General features: G+C 45.0%; 1 protein-coding gene across 2 annotated transcripts in view; it reads right to left on the bottom strand.

Moving 5' to 3' along the window:
* The window catches only part of IGF2BP2 (insulin like growth factor 2 mRNA binding protein 2), a 61,718-nt gene extending 45,601 nt beyond the window's left edge, over positions 1-16,117 (bottom strand). Inside the window, exons 1-2 of one of the 2 annotated variants that reach the window (XM_081006683.1) lie at positions 15,602-16,117; positions 14,224-14,284 (exon numbers count right to left, since the gene is read on the bottom strand). In XM_081006683.1, coding sequence (XP_080862809.1) covers positions 14,224-14,284; positions 15,602-15,776 — 236 coding nt within the window. In that variant the 5' untranslated portion in view covers positions 15,777-16,117. The remainder of the gene's footprint in view (positions 1-14,223; positions 14,285-15,601) is intronic. The other variant, XM_081006684.1, reaches the window with a different exon arrangement.
* Positions 16,118-21,249: the final 5,132 nt, after the last annotated feature.

The following is a 21,249-nucleotide window of genomic DNA, read 5'->3' as shown; positions in this document are numbered from 1 at the left end:
AATAAGGCATTTGGTTCACAACCCAGTATTATCTCACAGTGTCCTGAACATCAGCAGCTGCATTGCTCAAGATCAAGGATTTCCCTGGAAAAGTCTCAAAGTACACTGCAGCCACCCTGAGAATTGCTGACCTTGGACAGTCTGTATTCTTGAACAGGAGTTCTAAGATGCACAGGACATGACTTGTGTTGCTCACTCCTATTTAGGCTACTTCCATAGTTGTGCTCTTTCACAGGGAGGTCATAAACTTGGTCGAGCCTTAAGGAAGGATGGGAGGGTGTACTTTCCCCTGTTTATTTGTTTGCTTTGTAGCACAAGACAATCTTTAATAAAAACTAATTTTAAAAAGGAAGGATGGGAGGGAGGAAAGGAGGAATCTTATGCCCTAGCACAAAGGGATTTAACTGGCCCTTTTCACATGCTCTTAGAAAGTACTGAACCAACAATAATGTAATAACTCTGGAATTCTAAATGATTCACAGCTAAATACTGCAAGTTCAGATATGATCAGCTAAACTGATCAATTTCTTCTGCATCTGCCATGTGCCGTTGTACAACACCCTGCTTACTGCTCTCGTGATGTTGTAGCATTATTAGATCATGGGCTATGCTGGTTGGGGCTGATGGGAGTTGTAGTCTTAACAACATCTAGAGGTCATCATGTTGGCTATCTCTGCTCTAGAGCAGGGGTCAGCAAACTTTTTCAGCTGGGGGCCGGTCCACTGTCCCTCAGACCTTGTTGGGGGCCGGACTATATTTTGGAGAGAGAAAATGAATGAATTCCTATGCCCCACAAATAACCCAGAGATGCATTTTTAATAAAAGCACACATTCTACTCATGTAAAAACATGCTGATTCTTGGACCGCCCATGGGCCGGACTGAGAAGGCGATTGGGCCGGATCCGGCCCCTGGGCCTTAATTTGCCTACCCATGCTCTAAAGCATGCACAGCCATGGTTTATATGATCGACAGCATCTAGTACAGCACTGACAAACATCATGACTCTTGCACCATGCAGGAGGCATGGAATGGGGAACCACGGCCCTCCAAATGTAGTAGAGTCCAACGTCCATCAGCCCAGTACAGCATGGCGAATGATAAAGAATGATGGGAGTTGTAGTCTAGAGAGCTATAGCCTAGTATGATCCAAGGATGTTCCTATGCTATACTACACTTTACCTCTTATTTTTGGATCAGCTCCATGTCCTACCAGGAAGAATGCTGACATTATCCTTCTTGTCCATAGAAATAATCCATACACTCCACTAATTTTGTCTTCATTTTGGCACAGTTTTTTTTTCTTCTAGAAAGCAGCCTGCAGTACCAACAGAAAACAAAAGTCTGACCTTTCTTCCTACATCAGTACTGCTTTAGGTTCTCATTGTGCGAAAGAATCAAAAGGCAGAAGAAAGTTTCATTCATTAAAACTCTGCTTGTCCATTCACAGAAATGTTTGCAAATAGCTAATTCCTTCCTTATTCATTTCAGTTGGAATGCTAGAGAAGGATCTTCTGGTAGTGTTCAGAACTCAACATTCTATGCTCACTCTAGATTTCTGCCAAAATTCTACATCAAGTAATTCATTGAAGAATAGCTTTGAACTGGCACTGAAATTATTGCCATACTTAGTACTCAAGAGCACATTTTCAGTTTTTATATGATGATCTTTTTGAGGGAGGAAAAGTGGAGAGTATAAATTATCTATTTTTTCAACTGTATGCACATCACAATATGACTCTTTGTATCGTTTTAACTGTTGGAAGTCATTTCATGGACTGAACAACATCAGCAGAAAGATAAGCAGGGTTTTAAAGCTCAAAACATGAGTAAGTCCTTGCTCTCCCCTATCCCCTCCTTAATTTATTCTCATTCAGTAATTTACAACATCAATGATCTTGTGGCACTGGTTTCATTCACAAAGTGCCTGGTGGCAGCAGATCTCATTCATAAGATTGCAAACTGCTGGGAATTTCAAAAGTTCCATAACTGAAAGCATCCTTTAACATTTGTCTAAAACAGCAAGTACCATTCACAATTTCCACCAATTAAAGGTGAATATAAAGGCTTTCCATTTCACCTACTAAAGCAGTGATGGGGACCCTGTGACTTTCTAAATGCTGCTTAACTAACACTCCCATCATTCCTGACTTTTGGCTGTGCTGGCTGCAGCTGATGGGAGCTGGAGTAAAGCAAGCTTGACCTGTGTGTCTGGATCAGTTGTAGCCAATGGAGGAATAACTAGGGTGGGGAACTACTAGGTGAAGCACAGCTCTCTTGCAGATTGAAGCACAGTACTGAATCAGGAAGACTGCTCCAAGGAAATGTCAAGAAGCCATTGCCTGCCAAGTAGGAAGCAGCAAAGAGACTACATAGCTCATCCTCTTTGGATTAGCTCAGGGTTTCCCAAACTTGGGTCTCCAGCTGTTTCTGGACTACATCTCCCATCATCCCTAGCTAGCAGCACCAGTGGTCAGGGTTGATGGGAAGTGAAGTCCAAAAACAACTGGCGATCCAAGTTTGGGAAATGCTGGAATACAGCAACTGCTTTCTTCCATCACTTTTGTCACAGCTCTATGTGTGCACTTGTGGATGCAATGCAAGGAGGCGAGTAATCAACCATCTCCACCCTAAACTACCTAAGGGGTGCCACCTGTCCCCATCCAGATGTTCCCCTCACATCTGTTATCAGAGAGGGGGAGACAGATGAGTTTTCTCAAAGAGCAGGGAGAAGTATGATAGAGTCACCATGATTTGGAGTGGGATGCTCATTTTTCTCTGTCCCGCTACCATCTCTTGTTCAAAGATCTTGCAGCTTGTCTTCAAGCAGCCTGCAAAACTAGTTTGACCAGATACAACAGCGGAACAAAAGGAAAGAGGAAAGCACATACCATGCATACATGGGTCTGCCTGGCTCCCCCATCAATTCTCTTAAAACTCTCTTTTTAGAAGAGTGACTAGTGGGGTGCCACAGGGTTCTGTCTTGGGCCCGGTCTTATTCAACATCTTTATCAACGACTTGGATGATGGACTCAAGGGCATCCTGATCAAATTTGCAGATGACACCAAACTGGGAGGGGTGGCTAACACCCCAGAGGACAGGATCACACTTCAAAACGACCTTGACAGATTAGAGAACTGGGCCAAAACAAACAAGATGAATTTTAACAGGGAGAAATGTAAAGTATTGCACTTGGGCAAAAAAAATGAGAGGCACAAATACAAGATGGGGGACACCTGGCTTGAGAGCAGTACATGTGAAAAGGATCTAGGAGTCTTGGTTGACCACAAACTTGACATGAGCCAACAGTGTGACGCGGCAGCTAAAAAAGCCAATGCAATTCTGGGCTGCATCAATAGGAGTATAGCATCTAGATCAAGGGTAGTAATAGTGCCACTGTATTCTGCTCTGGTCAGACCTCACCTGGAGTACTGTGTCCAGTTCTGGGCACCACAGTTCAAGAAGGACACTGACAAACTGGAACGTGTCCAGAGGAGGGCAACCAAAATGGTCAAAGGCCTGGAAACGATGCCTTATGAGGAACGGCTAAGGGAGCTGGGCATGTTTAGCCTGGAGAAGAGGAGGTTAAGGGGTGATATGATAGCCATGTTCAAATATATAAAAGGATGTCACATAGAGGAGGGAGAAAGGTTGTTTTCTGCTGCTCCAGAGAAGCGGACACAGAGCAATAGATCCAAACTACAAGAAAGAAGATTCCACCTAAACATTAGGAAGATCTTCCTGACAGTAAGAGCTGTTCGACAGTGGAATTTGCTGCCAAGGAGTGTGGTGGAGTCTCCTTCTTTGGAGGTCTTTAAGCAGAGGCTTGACAACCATATGTCAGGAGTGCTCTGATGGTGTTTCCTGCTTGGCAGGGGGTTGGACTCGATGGCCCTTGTGGTCTCTTCCAACTCTATGATTCTATGATTCTATGATTCTCTTGCTCTCCAGGCACAAAGAGGGGTTGACAAATAGTGAGCTCTTTGGCCACTCCCAATGGCCTTTCTGAGCTGTGTTTCAGCTCATGTGATCCTACATAAACCTGTCCTATACTGACGCAGGTCATTGCTCCTCCGTCATTGTCAGCAGCTCACAAGGTCTCAGGGAGAGGTCTTTGCCAGCTTTGCAACAGGAACCCAGCAGAGCATGGGGGAAATATCATTCCTTTCTTCATGTGCACTGCTGCCTGCTATAGCTGGCTTTCATGCTTTCTTTCCTCCTCAAATACAGTGGCCATATCTGCCTGCAGGGCCCTTGATATATATGGGGAAGGATGTTGTGAGTAAGACTGGTTGTTGGTAGATCCTTTTGGAATGAAGAACGGTCAAAAAATTTAACTAAATAAAACTAGGGATGCATTGAATGCTCACCCATCTCAAGTTTTAGGTCAAAAGTAGAGCTTTTGGAAAACATAAACCCTAAAACTGAATTGTGATAAAATTATCCATTTTCTCAACTCTGTTTGCTGCTCACCTATCTGCTTCTCCAGTGCCGTTTTATCCATTCTCATTACCAAGTTGTCTCTCTTAATTAGTCACATGGGCAATCTGGTCAATAGGGAACCACTGAGTGAAAGTAATTATATTATGCAGCCAAGGTTTTCAACTTTTCTGGGTCCATGGCTCCCTTGAACAACTACGTTCTTTCTGTGGCACCCCTGTGGGGCTCAGGAGCCCAGTTATGTCACCCCTTGCCTGCAGAGCCAGCAGCCTCTCACCCTGTTTTGAACACCCTCCCCTGTGGAGGGGTCCCTCAGCCTCCTCTCCTGTCCCTTCTCCTTGGGAGTCCTCCGGGCAGCTGCTGCTGCCACCCTTGATCTCTGAGCTACCCCACCCTGTTCCAAAGAGAGGTGCCTCCTCACACTGCCCCACAGAGGCCTGGGAACCACTCCCTGGCCAACCCCAGAGGCACCATTCGCCTGGGAAGCTTGTAGCTAGGGCTGCTGCAACAAACAGCTGTGCAAGCCCTTGGGAGGCATGAGTGGGAATCAGAGGAGGGAGGGAAGGAAAAAGGGACAGAAGCAAGTGTTATCCACAGCACCCCTGATCATCATTCAGGTACCCCAGGGTGCCATGGCACACTGGTTGAAAGCCACTGATATAGCCCATTATATTTGATTATGTGATATCATTAAGGGCAAATAAAGCCTATTGAAGGGAGGGGGCAATCTTTCTTGCAGCCAATGAATAATTCTATAGTGAGTGGGGTGACATCACAGCAGTATGTAGGCAAACAAAGGCAATTCAGGAACCATAGCTCTCACTCGGAGCAGGCAAACTTTATCACCCCATTTTGATGCAATCACAATGGAATGGCCGGGGGGGGGGGCTATTTTCAATTTGATTGGGCAGGGGCAATGTCTCCCTTTCAGATCCATCCTGAGCAAGACTAGTTGCTGGCCAGAGCTGTATGGGAAACAGAGTGCTTTGGAAAACTCCCCACGACAGTCACCACAGCTGAATGAATGATCCACACTGGAATCTGAAATGAACCAAGTATGGTGAAACCAGATATAGCATCAGCACCATCAGCTGAATTTCTGGAGGCAAATAACTGTATGGACTACAGTTTGCAATTGGTGGGAAAACAACCCTCTGTGGCTAGTTTCTTTCAAAGGAAAGGTTAGCACCGTGACTCCCCCCCCCCCCCGCCAATACTTGTGAACAATTAGTACCCCAAACAGATTACAGTAAAATAGCATGAGTCAACCAGTCTTATGATTCTGGACAGGGCTGAATCATGCCATTCAAGCACCCATGGTTGGCAATACAGCAGCTGAGGCTGCAAATGAAAAAGATACAGTGTCAGAGAGACACACGCACACACAGGCAATACCTCAGATAAGAGCAGATTTGCCAACTTTCATGTGCTAGGGCTAAGGAGACTTACAGATTTTCTGAACGGTGCTAGTTCAGCCTGAGTCTCAGAGGCCACTGCAAGATTTCTAATTACCACCCCCCTTTTTCTTTTTTACAATCAGAGGTTCAAACAGTAACACACACTGCTGCTCTCACATTCTCTCTCAGCCTCCTAGAAACAGTTTGAAGTGCTCCTGCTCAGAGGTAGCCAACACAGTGCACTTCAGATACTGGACTCCCAACTCTCATCAGCCTCAGGTCAGTAGTTAGGAATGATGGGATCTGTAGTCTGGCTGCTCTGGCAACATCTGAAGGACACTGTACTGGTTGCTCCCAGCTCAGTTTGTGAAGACCAATATCTCATGCACAAAGAAGAGATTGCTCCCTCCCATCTCCTATATTTTCACCTGGTCAAAAGGGGTGAGGGGGGTTGTTTACATTTTGTCTTTATCTTCTAATACAGTAACAGATATAACTTCACCAGGAATCACACACACAGTAGAGATAGTTCATTGTGCTGAAATAAGAAGAGCAGTTCACAGTCACTTATGTATGGCTTCGTGCTTAGGCAAACCTCAAACCCTTTAACTCAGTCTCCATGCTCTCAGTTTTCATTGCCCTTTCTTTTTCATTGTTTCATTTGCGCATACTTTGGACAAAAATTAGCCAGACTCTCACATAGCAGAACTTCAAATAAGCAAAGGGGGAAGCGTGTCAAGTTGATGAGACAAAGGCACACAGAGAGGCATCTCTGGTGATTCTCCTATACTTCCCTTCACCTAAAGAGCTGCCAAAGCCCAAGCCTGGGCATCTTACGGAAGTTATGCAAGACCTTACTATCTGGTCTGGTATTTACAGACTGCAATTAAGAAAATCTAATTGTTCTAACCTGCCAGTTATCGTAATTTTTCAGGAGGTTTGAAAACTTAGCACGGATAAACACTTTAGAATACACCTAAAATAGGAAGAATGAATTGTACAAAACTATCTACAAGTCTTTATGATTTGGTCTGCACAAGGACTGTATACCTACTTGTGCACTTAAGTCTACTATGTGATCTTCCAGGCTTCAAAACACTAATGCTGCAAAATAGACTGGGACATCAAAGAAAAAACTCCTAAATCTGGACATCATTTTTTTTTGGGGGGGGGGGGAGTAGTTGCACTAGATACAAATAGGGGCATGAGGCATTGCTGAAGGAGATAACTGGATTAAAGAAATCCAGACAAAAGAGATTTCCAAAACAGAAGTGAATAAAGATTAACATCTTATTCATAACATCTCACAGAATGAGTCCATCAATAGGAACAGCTTTAGCATTCATTTAAAAAGTCTGTAACTATTAAGTACAGTCCAATCTCTCCTTTCCTAACAGAAGGGTATTATAAAATCAAGTTCAGTCTACGTTTGGTTAGAAATGAACTGTGGTGTTGAAAAATGAATGGGGTTGCTTATAAGGTAAGAATGGAAATATTCAGGGAACTGGAATAGTTTCTCATAAGTCTTTAGTTAATGCAGGAAAGAAATTTACATTACACCTTCCCATTATACACACTATAATGTTAATTTCACATCAGTTTTGTATACTGTATCGTCGTTATGCTATGATTTGCTATAGATTTTCAAAAGCAATTGTCCTATATCCTAAACATCTTCTCCAACTGGTTGTACCTTTATGCTGGTAAAGAAAAGGCATTGTTGCCCTTTTAAACTGATGAATGAATGTTTAGATCAATACAAATTAACATGTAGGAAACTAGAATGTGTTAATTATCAAAAGCAGGAACATATCAACTTTAAAATCATACTGAACAAAATTAGCCCAGAAGGAAAATGCTTGTTCATGGCATCAAGTTATATCACAATTTTGAAGGCACGTAGAGGCAATGTTAGAAACCGAGATATGAAAGCTAGGAGCTAAATGGCACCTTAAACCTAGGTTATGGGCACAACAACAGAATGTCCAGGCACACTTTTTATAACAAGAATACAAAGCTGAAAATGAATGAACTGCAGCTAAAATATTATGTTAATTTTTCACATGGTCTAGTCCTTTCCCTACCCACCCACCCTAATATTCTTAAGAGGGTCTCTTCTCCAGACTTCAGAGAGTAACTGGAAGTGGGGAGGCAGAAAAAGGCCCTCCTTTCCTTCCACTCTGTAGTTTTAATCTGAAACCTTAGATACACTACTGCGCCCAGAGCTCAGAAACTGCTCGTGCCAATGAAATTCCCTGTCACAAAATGTGCCTAGAACAATGGGAGTTTCGACACTACGTAGACGGTGTTAAATAAAACTTGCACCAGCAAATCCAGTGTGAGAGTTGACAATCTTTCCAACTACTATAGTACCTTTTAACATTTCTTAAAACCACCCCTTTGGCCCATACAGGGATTTACAGCTTTATTCATTGGTTCAATAGTTAAGATGTGATAATATGTGCTGAGTTTATACATGTGACTAACACTAACTCCACAGTACTGTATCAGGTTCTGCACATATATATGCTTTTAAATGTATACAAATGGTGTCACTCATAACTAACATGAAAATGATACATCCACATCAATATATTCAGCAATCCTAACCCAATCAACTATACTCCCCGCACCCCAGCACTCTCAGTGGCAAGATTTTATTCAGCACATTTTATCAGTTAAGTTTTTTAACATAGGATGACAAATGGTTGCGCACGCACACCTTTCCAAAATTCCCACTGTAGAGAAGCTGGCTCTAAAAATAATGGGCAAGAACTTAGAAAAACAAACTTCAGGACAGGGCTTTAACCATGTTGAGACCATTTGCTTATCTCCACTGCATCACTTATTTTCATTTGTGCCACTAATGAAATAATGGAGTGTCACTAGCCATAGGTCAGATTCTCTTGCTACTATCCTGGACACAGGACAGGTATTTTGGTTTACAGCACCGGCACTATTTCAAGCATAAGCAGATCCTTTGTATCACAAAATCACATTTAAGGGATAGAACATTTAAAAATATGGATTGTCTCTCTAGTAACCCTTAATATCCCTCCACTAGAATATTCACTGTTGACTTCTATTCACAGAATTCTCAAATTCTCCACAACTCCCTCATCCCTCTAACTTTTGTGTTTCTTTACATCCAGTTAACGACCACAGAAATGACTCACAGAAACAACATAATCCAGACCAGACACTCCAGTCACTCCTGGGGAACCAATTTTATGGTCTAAAAAATTGTTTTGTCTGATGGGAACGGTAGGTGATTCAACATGTTATAATTAAACAGAAGTCTCTCTCCTCTGTCTCTGTCTCGATAACACTCATTGAAACCATAGATCTGGTTTGCTTTAGGAACAACTCAATTACACAGCTGTAATTAACAAATATTTACTGACACTTTTCTATGTGATTTATTTGAAAACAAGAGTTTTCAAATAAATTGTAAAATAGATTTGTAAAAGAGCACCACAAGACACCATACATTAGCAAAATCAAGTTCAGTTTCTGATACTTTAGGAAGAAGAGAAAGCTAACTGTTTCTATTACACAATAGTTTTTAAAACAGGATCACAGGAGCGCCTTGCCTTCATCCCATGAGGAACTGTTACAAATACATGAGAGATTTTCAGGATTCATACACTTCATTTCCAACAGATATTATTTCCTTTAAGTACAAGAACACATAACTTTTGGATGACTCTTCAAAGAGACCAAAAAAAGATTAAGCAATTTTAAAATAATCATGTTACTAACTTCTTTTAATCTCTTAATGCAAATTAGCTGCAAACTAATATTTATCAAGGCATTTTCAATTTTTCCATTCACTTACATTTTATGTCTTTTTATTTAGATACTGCAAATTCACTTTTTATGTTCTTAATATTAAATATTTTAGCCCACAAATTAACTTTTTTTTTTCCAAATAGGAGAACAAGAACATTTTACACCAGTTGCTACATTACTGCTATATTTCCCCATGTATATGCTGTGAGTTTATACAAGTAAACTTTATCAGTTCTGTTCTACAGGAAAGCACAACATGATATTACTGCAAACTTTCCATTCAGGGTGTGCAACTAAATCAAAATCAGTGCTTAATGTAAAACACTTGTGTAAATTTTTCCATTCCAATAATAATTATACTTAGAGCTTCTAATTCATCAAAGTTCCTTAAACAAACTGGATTATTTTTTCATCAAATTAAATGTTCTGTAAAACATCTGGATTTAAAACGCATTTTGAGGAGAGATATTTTATTTACCATTTCTGCAGAAAACAACAGAAGCAGAAAACAACAACATGAACAGGGCACTTCCCTAAAACATTTGCACCCCAAGCACTGAAAACTGGCAATATTGAATTCATGAAATATATTAAGAGCCTTTTGTCAGCCTCTGGCTGAATTACCCCTCCCCATGCCCCCAGAATTGTCATATGGCAGACACCATTTTCAAAGGTACCTCTGCCTGAGAGTCCTAGCTTGCTTGCTCGCTAAGAAATAAAGAGGTGAGGCACCAGAACACAATGCAGATTAGCAAATCCAGACTGAATCCTCACATTCTTGCTACTTTCTGAAAACTTTGTTTTCTACTGCAAGAGTGGAAAGAATGAGGCGCTACTATACACCAGCTATATAACCCACTTAAATACACCATATCTGCAGCCTACTCTCTCTTGCAAATCCTAAGCATGTTTAACTGGAAATATGCCTCACTGGCTTTAACTGTAGAGAGCTAATCTGCTACAAAATACACACACATAACAAAATGGGGCACTTTACAAGTGGACGTATTTATTGTGACATAAGCTTTTGTGGGTCAGAGTACACTTTGGCTCTTGGGTGTTATTTTTTTACTGATCTGGATGGAACAGACATTTTAAAAAGTTTAAGATAGTAGGCTTAAATCCAAATGGATTTGAGCAGTAATTAATTTAAGTTTAAAACATGGCATTGAGAGTAGCTTGAGGTGTCATTCAAGGCAGGTTTCCTTAACAAGTTATATTTTGATCAGACAGGTAAATACACACACTTGTGAATTTAAACATTCAGTCCAAACCTGACCATGAATCCCACCAAACAATAGCGAAAAATGACTCCTCGTTACAAAATCTAACCCTTTTTTAAAAAAAAGAAAATCCTCAAGCTGTGTTTAACTTACCATGGTGTGAAAGGCACTTATTGTTTATTAATATAAACATTTTTGCATTCTAATTAAAGATGACCATATCTTGACATCTGATCTGGAAAGTTGTCCCAGAACCATCTCCATGTCTACACACATCCAACTTTCCCAACAAAGCCCATGAAAACATTTAGAAAGCTAACTGTGTTGGAGCTGTTTGATGCATACCTAGATCTGACTGAATTCGGAGATGGACTGAATTCAGCTTCTGAGAATTTAACCTTAAGGAGCATTGTAATACTCCAACTGAAACATATAGATAGCTCCCATTCTCCAAATAGATTACAACTAATTATAGGACAATTAACCTTCAGAATCCTTAGGCATGACAGGCAGGTGAAAGGGTATTAGAACATAATTTTATTAATTTGTCTCCCTTGTTTCAACTACCCCCAATGTTAATAATATCAAAGAATTTGCCATTCTTGTGCCTTTTTTTTTTTTTTTTTTGCATAGTAAAAAGTTAAAACAAGTGTTGTGTTAGAAAAACAGAACTAATTGGGTGAAAAGCTGCTAATCATATGACACTAAATATTTGCACCAGTCTAACTACCTGAAATCATGTTCTGCAAATAGCAATCAGAATATCCAATCCTAAACTTGTTTACTTGCTGGTGTAGCAAATATTTGGAACTGACCACAGAGTGACAAGCTTCTGCCACTTATGCATTTAAAAAGAAAATAATCAAAATTTTCTGATGCATTCCTAATCCAGTGCCTACTTATTTGGGAGTAAGCTCCACTGAAGAGAGACAACTCAAATGTAAGAATGAGCATGCACAGAATTGCATTAGCTTGGCTTTCTTTATCTAGTATTCAACACTTTTAGGAGTGAACAGTGCTTTTTTTCTTTAAAAATGTTTAGGAGAACTCTAATTTTGACTTAAGAAAATCACCATTTTATAGTTCAAATTGGGAAAAATTAATACAATAAATGGACAAAAGTACAAAGGTTCACAAAATGTTTAGGGGTATGCATACCCCTGCGTACCCCCAGGGGAAAAAAAGGACTGGGAGTGAGGATTTATCAGTGAGAAGTATACTCTGTACACTAAGAACTGTTACCAATTTAACACCTACCAACAACACTGTGATCAAACAGTTTATTTCCATATAGTACATGACAAAATTAGGACGTTACAATTAGTTATGTGGAAAATAATAAAAACACTGGGGTACAAATGTCAGTATGAAGTCTAGAATTTCTAAGCAGCTGTTGCAAATCAGTGTTTTTGCTGCTACAGACTAACACCAAGAATGCAGCTTACATGTAATCTCACAATAGTATTCCATTTAATGGTAAGGCATTTTTCATGTTCTGAAGCTACTCATACAAATGATCTGAGTAACAAGTTCCGGACTGCATAAGTTTTCTCACATTAAATATTCTCTCCACTTGATTATCACAGTATCCAAAATTCTATACAAATATTTCAAACACAACATTTCTCATATTTCTGCCCTATTTCTTTTAAACTTTGGAGTAGTTTCTTTTAACTAAAGGCATCTATAGGGAATTCCCTACAGTACTTCTTTTCAAACACCAGTTTTAACTTCACTTTTTTAATCCTAAAACTAAACTGTGCATTTTGAGAAATTAACATGCCAAAGCTATTTCTTAGACAGAACCTCAAAAATATGTCTAGAGCTTGCACACTACTCAGGAAGTCAATAAATGTCTCTACACGCTCAGGAACTGCATGTTCACTGCATCCCTCCCAAATGCAAAGGAAATTTTATTACTCTGATGCAAAGCAGGTATGAAGTCAGAGCCTTCAACAATAATGGGTATTGGTTTAACTAATTTTCCCGTGTACTACAAAGGCTTGCTACATTGCTTGTGATGAAGAATGACACTTGCAGGAGAGGAACGGAAAGGAAAAAAGAGAAAGGCCACAAGCACAAGCCTTCACCCATTATGTCAGAGATTTGGAAACAGTCCGCAGCAGAACTTATGTGCTTATGTGTTAGACAGCTGCAGTGGTAAAAGAACAGTTGCTTACGCAGCAATATTCATAAAGCAAATTGGAATTCTACAGATCAGGAGCACCATACTTTATACATTATAATAACCTAAAATACCACAACTTTTTAAATGTGCTTTGCATGGTAAGAGAAAACCCTCAGATGAGGAAATACTACACAGCAATCAGAACAAAGACTAAATCAGAAGGCAACATTAACACCCCATATAAAATCACACACCTTCATGGATTACTGCCTTGTCTGCGAAGGGGCCTGAATAACTCCAGGGGGCTATGAGCCATGCCGTGCAGGGCCACCCAAGATGGACAGGTCATAGCTGAGAGTTTAGACTAAATGTGATCCACCTGGAGAAGGAACTGGCAATCCACTCCAGTATTTTGCCAAGCAAACTCCATGGACATAAAAAAGGAGAAGCTTTCAGAAGAAAGTGAGAGTTTCCAAGGCATGCTCTGGTTCATGGGGTCACAGAGAGTCGAACACGACTACGATGACTAAACAACAACAACATAAAATCACACTTCTGCCATGGATCCATAAAAAGCCCAAACTACTCCAAAGGAGTACAGGTCACACAGGTTGTGTGGTAAGGTCCTTTGGCAACAAAGATCTCCCATCTCTGGAGTGTGAGGTAGGTGAAGCTTGAAAGTTAAGGAGTAGCTTTTAACACTTCTTTAGCTCTGAATACAAACCAAGAGTCACAGGGCATGCCATGGGCTTGCTCATTTTCAGTTAACTTTTGGCTGGTCAAAATAGGAACACTAAATGAATTGCTAAAAATGTTAGCCAGCATAATGGCTGCAGTCCTAGGCATGTTTACTTTAATGCAAACCTCCCTGCCCCCCCCCCAAAAAAACCCATCAACTAGAGTTTTACTTCCAGGCAGTTGTGTGCAGGATTGTACTATAAATGGATTCTCAAGACGTCACAGGAAGCCTTTTGTTAAGGCATCATGACATTTCAAAGAAATTATCACGTTGCTGAATTGAAAACAATTCTTCACAACCGAATCCATACCGGAGGAAACACTTGATGGTTTCAAGAATGAAAACGACTCAAAAGCACCAAAAAAGAGAGAGAGGCAAACATGCAGCTAGCTACTAAACAACATACCGCACCACAGCCTAAACTTAAGTGACGCAACCTCGCTCTGCTTCTGGGTCATATGAGTAAATCGACTGTAGTAAACAAAAGAACATGAAAGTACTTACCTTAATTTTTTAGGGACAGAATAATCCACTTCCATGACTTTGCCATGCAACTCTGCTTTACCTTAAAAGTGGGGAAAAGAAAGAAATGTGGAAGCGTTGTGGTGCTCAGAAACGAAACCCGACTAGAGCTGAGGGAGGGTGGCACACTTCTTGATTCGCCACAGTCCACGGCAAAGCGAGGACTGTGGGGAACGTAGCATCAGGCATCAGTTTTGGGGTGAGAACTCCTTGAAAGTAAGTTCCAGCTCTGAAAGGATTTTAAGCACTTTGTGAGGGAAGTGTCTATATTCGGGGTGGGCGTGGGGGGCACAGACTCCTTTTGCCCAAAGGAATTACCCCTCCCTCTGCCCGTGAAACCATCCTTTTGACCTATTCCTTGTCTCAGTCCTTTTGATCTGAAAGTTGGGAGCGTTCACATGAACACGCACTCCGAGGCGGGAGAATACTGCGCGTCCGGCTCCAGTACCGCCCCCTCAGCTCGAAGCCTTCTACCCCACACTGTTCGTATGAATGCCCCGCGAACTACCGAGGAGCCGGGCAGCTCATCCCCACGCCGAAGGGCTCTTGCGTGGGTGAGCTCGCCCTGCCTGATCTTCCTGCCCCCCGATTCCACCCAAGAAACGGCCCAGCCGCGCGCATCAGCGAAGGGCCATCCGGACTGCGCGCTACTCTCCGGCCGGCCTTTCCCGGCGGCTTCCAGCCCGGCCCACTGAATCCCGGTGGCCGGGCTCCCTCCCGGGGCTGGGCCAATCCCCCCCTCCGGCTGCTCCGGCCTTGGCTCGGCTCACTCGCGGCGCAGCTGCCGGCCCCAGGGCTGCGCGTCGCTCGGGCCCCCAGGCACGTCTCGAGCTCTTTGCTCCGGGTCCCCGTCGAGTTGGGACAGGGCACCTCGTAGAAAGGTGCCCGAGATCTAGTGGGTGCCACGAGAGCTGGAGGGAGCCGTCCCCAGCGCCCGGGAGCCGCTCAATAAAATCGGAGAAAAAAATCAGCGAAAAATCCCTCCCTCGCCCGCCGGGCCGCTCGCCGGAGCGCAGCGCGCGCGCGGGGCGAACGGGAAGGGGCGCACGGGGCGCGGGGACCGGCTCGCAAGCTCCCAAGGAAGCATCGCCCTCCGAGGGGAAGAGAGAACCCCGTCGGTCGGCAGGGACCCCGGAACGCCGGAGGTGGTCTGGGTCAAGCGGGGAGCCCCTTCGTCGCCACCAACTCCCGCCCGAGCGGGGATTCCCCTGGCCGTGCAGGCTGCCTCGCGGGCTCCGAGGGGCCTCGACCAACCCGGGGGAAGGAAGGGACGGCAGCCGGGGCTGGTGGGGGGAGCAAAGTAAGCGGTCTCCGCGCACGCCCCCCTGACCAACGCGGAGCGCCGCGCCTGCAGGCTTACCGGAGAGGGTCTCGATGGCGCGGATGGCCCAGTTCTGGTCCGGGTAGTCCACGAAGGCGTAGCCGGACTTGAGCAGGACCTGCCCGGTGAGGGGCAGCTTCCTGTCGCCGAAGAGCTGCCGGAGCTCCTCGGCAGTCACGGCCGGGCTCAGGTTGCCGATGTAGAGCTTGTTCATCGTCCGCCTCTTCGCGACGGGGGGAGGGACCGAGCGAAGCCGAGGCCGCCGCCGCGGCCACCCCCTCCTGCTCGCCGGCCGCCCACCTACCTAGCGGAGCCACCCAAGCCACTACCTCCCCGCCAGCCGGCCCGGCCCAGCGCGCTCCTCCAGCCGCTCTCAACAGCGCCCCGCAGCCGGGCGGGCAGCGAGCGAGCGAGAGAACGCGCGGGCGGCGGGCGGGCGGAGCCCAGCCCAGCCCAGCCCCACGCGGACCCTCCTCCGAGCTCCGGGTCGCTGGGGCCCGCGTCTCCCACTCCCGGGACCGGCAGGAGGCAGCGCGTCTGGTGCAGACCTGGCCCGGGCGCCCGCCGCGAGATGGATGGAGCGGCGCGCTGGGCGAGCCGAGCCGAGTGCCAAGCAAGCGCCGCCCCCTCGCTCCTCTCCTCTCCTCTTCGCCCGGAGCACGTGGCCAAGTGCCGCGCGGGGATGCAGCCCCGGAGCCGAGCGGGCGAAGCCTTCGCTCCCGCCTGGAGACTCGGCGCGCCTCTCGGCGGACGGAGGCGGCAGCAAGAAGAAGTCCTGGCCCACTGCGAGGCCGGCGGTCCCGGACAAGCTTTCTTCCCGGCAGCGGCGGGGGCGCTGGAGTTGCAAGAAGAAGCGATGCTTTTTCTGGTCATTCATGAGCCAGATCGTAAAAGAGCCCAAGATAATGATGATCGTAATGATGGTGATCTAAAACAACTGGCAACTTTTTTTGCGCGCTCGCTCGCTGGGTGCGCATGAGCGCAGGGCGACTTAGTTTTACCCAATCATAGGACAAGCGGGTCATGTTTACGTGCGGATGTGTTTATTAAGTCTGAATGCCCCTGGAGGGCAAGAAAAAGCCTTGTTTACTTTCTCTGCTTGGCAGGATTCTGAAAGCGAGCGCGACTTTCCCCGTAGCCCACGTTTCTTCGCTGGGTTTGAGTGAGATTTCTCTCGCGCGCTCTCTGTCTGTGTGTCTCTGTCTCTGTCGGCGATTATAGCCTATCAGAAAAGGCGAAGGATCGCTGTCCTGCGGGCAAGCCGCGCTCTACCTCCTGCTCGCCCACTTCCGGATTCACACGGCCCCGTCCAGGTCTGGGGATTCCCAGCTCCGAGTTCGATGCCCCGCTCGCTCTTTGGAGGGAAGACCAGGGGCTCATCTGGGACGATTTATTAGAACGGAGGTGTTTGGGTTCCAGTGAAACCGGAGTCAGTGCGATTTTGAGAGCCTGTTTAAACACTACCGTCTCGATCCCATGCGGCGTTTACTCGGGAGCAGTTTCTGTTGACTTCCATGGGAAGATGCGTTCAGGATGGTGGCGCGACTGTGTTGAAAGGCTCCTCACCGAGATACAAAGGCGTCAGCTGAGGAAATAAGAGCAGCGTTGTGAAGAAGATGCCCCCCCTCCCCGCTCTCAAGACGGCGGTGGCGCCTGGCTATCCTGTCTATGAATGAGCAGCAGCAGTGGCAGAAGAAGCACGATGATGGCCACGTGTAGGGGAGAGGGGCTCTAGTTCAGTGAGGGGGGAGGGGATCTGCTTTGCTAGCAAAAGACCCCAGGTTCAATGTCCGGGTAGGGCAGGGAAAGTGATCTGCGTGAAAAACCCTGGAGAGCTGCTGCCGGTCAGTATTGACAATCCGTGGCCAGAATGGGCAGACGGACGTTCCTAGAGTTTCCATTTCCCCTTTGCAGAAGGCTCAGCAGTCCTGTCTGCTGTTAAGCCCCTCTGTCACAACTACTCCTCGGTGGGGAAGACGCTTCCCCTGAATTTCTTGGCTGGGTAAATAAAAGCAACGCGGCGGCGCGTTTCCGCCCACCTTTAAAGATGTTCGTGGCGACGTCACGGTCGGATCCTCTGCACGGACCATCTCCTTCCCGTTATTCATGTCTGTCGGGATTAGCCACAAGGTGCTCGGAAGAGGAGCCAAAGTTAGAGGCATCGTCGGCGAGGAGAGAGGAGGGCACAACGAAGTTCTTCTGCGCAGGCTCCGAAAGATGAATGGAAGATGCGATGCGCCTCGTCGTGTTTCTGTGCATTTCCCATTCATCCCGAGTGAGCTTGTGAAAGACATCTTTCACAGCCCAAGGGGATTGTGTTATGATGCTGAAGTTGGTTCTTGGCTCCAAACGCTCTGTTAGAGCCAAGAGAGTAGATTGCACGTATTTCCCAGGCAGCTTAGGCTTCAGCTATTTTATTTTATTTTTTTACTTTTTTAAGAAACCTCCCCCTCCCCTCTTCTTTTTCAAAACATTTTTCAAAAATACATTTTATGCTGTGGAAAGATTGGATCTGCCCACTGAGCTGACATGGCCTTGGAACCATGGATGAGTCAGAGTTGAGGTCCCCCCACAAATAATAAACAACACTTTTTAAACCAAGAAACAATTGGGCTATGTTTTCAGTTATATATATAGACTGAAATCACAAGACTAATAACTAAGTGCTCATTGCCTCTAGCTACTTATTAATCAGAAATATTTCATTTATTTTGACCCTTGTCTAGATAACAGAAAAGGATATTTAAATAAAATAAAAATTTCATTTAAAAGATTAAGGCTAACTGGATTTACTGATACAGATAGGTAGCCGTGTTGGTCTGCCATAGTCAAAATAAAAAAATCCTTCCAGTAGCACCTTTAAGACCAACTAAGTTAGTTCTTGGTATGAGCTTTCGTGTGCAAGCACACTTCTTCAGATACACTGAAACAGAAGTTGCCAGATCCTTCTATATAGTGAGAAGGTGGGGAGGGGTATTACTCAGAAGGGTGGTGGGAATGGGAGATAGCTGAGATGAGCCTGCTGACGACTCTTAACGACTGTAATAGGTCTTACAGGAAAAGGCAAGGGGTGAGAAGGTGAGAAATGGCTTAGTCATGTATAATGGGATAAGAATCCAATGTCTTTGTTCAAACCAGGTGTCTCCATGGTTTTAAGTTTGGTAATGAGTTGCAATTCAGCAGCTTCTCTTTCCAGTCTATTTCTGAAATTCCTTTGTCCCAACTTCTGCCCACCTAGCAGTTTGAAAGCACACCAGTGCAAGTAGATAAATAGGTATCGCTGTGGCAGGAAGGTAAATGACATTCCTGTGTGCTCTGGCTTCCGTCACAGTGTTCCGTTGTGCCAGAAGTGATTCAGTCATGCTGGGCCACATGACCCAGAAAGCTGTCTGTGGACAAATGCCAGCTCCCTTGGCCTGAAGTGAGATGAGTGCTGCCTCCAGTCACCTTTGACTGGACTTTACTGTCCAGGGATCCTTTACCTTTTAAACCTTCAGTACCTCTGGGGCAGTTTCTCTTCCTTTGGTACTTACCCTGCACTCATCTCTCACCTGTGGCTCCTAGTAACAACAGCGGCCACACCCCAGGAACAGCTTTGACTGGCTGACTAAATTGGGTGAGGGTAGCGGATGGGTCTCAGACCCTTTGCGAGTTAAGGACTTCCTCTGCATGGAAAGGTAGGCTCTGGCGGATTGAGCGGACATGGGTTCTGTGGTCAAGAAGGTGGTTTCAGCACACGCTGTAGAAGGAAGTGAGGAACAGGTGAGGTTATTTACCCTGGGAAGGTAGCCCATCTAGAAGGAAAACTGATCCTATACCTCCACTGCCTTGTGGGATATCCTTGGGAGAAAATGCTGAGGAGTAAACCTTACCCAAATCCAGAATGTAGTCCCTTAGATGGCTGGCTTCTTGTATGTCTGCTTCTGGCAACTCCTGCAGCCAAGCTGGTATCAAACATATTGTTCTGCTTTCCTTTGGACCACCTCAGCAAGGCTGAGATGTAGGTCTTACCATAAGGCAGCCCAGGACCTCCATACACTCTGCCCGGGCTTGTACCCTAGGGAGGTCACTTTGGTGCTCCTAACAAAGCGGTTTGACTTCACCCCTGGAAGCACACTCCTGTCTCATGAGACAGATGCCAACTAATGTCCTCTTCAAACCCCTTTTTCCTTTTGTATACCTTCTTTAGGATTCTACATGTGTGGGCTGGAATATATACATCTTTAGTCTGTGAACAGTGCTTAATAGGGACGTGGGTGGTGCTGTGGGTTAAACCAGAGCCTAGGACTTGCCGATCAGAAGGTTGGCAGTTTGAATCCCCGCGATGGGGTGAGCTCCCATTGCTCGGTCCCTGCTCCTGCCAACCTAGCAGTTCCGAAGCATGTCAAAGTGCAAGTAGATAAATCGGTACCGCTCCGGCAGGAAGGTAAACAGCGTTTCCGTGTGCTGCTCTGGTTTGCCAGAAGCAGCTTAGTCATGCTGGCCACATGACCTGGAAGCTGTACGCCGGCTCCCTCGGCCAATAAAGCGAGATGAGCACCGCAATCCCAGTGTCGGTCATGACTGTACCTAATGGTCAGGGGTCCCTTTACCTTTACAGTGCTTAATATGTTTTAGGCACTTTATAAGTGATAAAAAAACCAGGCCTAACTACTGCTACATCAGAGTTATGGGATCACAACTCCTTTTGGAGGTGAAGCGGCAGCAAAGTGTAGGGCCTAACATGCATACCCAGTGAGTTTTTGCTTGGGTGTGCATATGGAAGATCTTGCAAGTGGGCACTTTTAGTTTCAAAAATGCTGCTGCGGAGTACGAAGAAACATTTGTGCTGTATTCAATGTTTTATATAGCACTGCCTCCACCTCTACTGGGTAAGTGGTTGTCAACCATTTGTCTTCATAGGACAATAGCTTTGCAGCATTATTTCTGGGTAGTTTGGATTGCATCCATGCTGGTGAATGTAAGGGCAAAGTGTCCTCTTCATGCTCTGCTGCTGCAAAGCCTGGGCAGGCCTAGGGAGGCTATTACGTCTTGACAGTATTAATACAGAAGGGCAATCAAGAATTAGCTTCCTTGATTGTAGGGGTTTGCTGGACATTTTATAGTCAATACCTCTACTGTGTGATGGGCCCACTCTCAATTTGTTTCATCAGCTTTCATGCACACTGAGTAAAGTGGGCTGTAGAGGAAACAGGTTTATATATGGCAACTGGCACACACATGAATGGTGATATGGGGTTATGGTAGTTTTCAAAAAGAGCATGGTGTCCCTGGTGCTTGGGGGCTTCAGCTGTACAACAGAGTTGTTAACAGAACAGCATCCTTACGATTCTCATGAAGCCTGGCAAATAACCAGAAGGCAACTTTACATAGTACAGTATCAACTTGCCTAGAGCAGTGGGAGATTAAAACTCATCTTTAAAGAAAGTTAAATAAAAACGCTTTTTGTTCACTCCAGGGAATATTTAATTGCCTTTGATTTCTAGAGTCAGACCCCATATTCACTGAACCAATCTCGTCTTGACAGTTATCGCTCAGGCTTTTTTTAACTGTCTGCTTAGCAGGGCCCAACTGCTTCTTGATCTTTGTACGATTAGAATGGGGAGAGAATGAGTGTGAAATAACCTGAGTACAGTGGTACCTCGGGTTACATACGCTTCCGGTTACATACGCTTCAGGTTACACAC

Source organism: Podarcis pityusensis, assembly GCF_964106645.2.
Source record: "Podarcis pityusensis genome assembly, chromosome: 5".
NCBI lineage: Eukaryota > Metazoa > Chordata > Lepidosauria > Squamata > Lacertidae > Podarcis > Podarcis pityusensis.
This window is presented reverse-complemented; position numbering and strand designations above follow the sequence as displayed.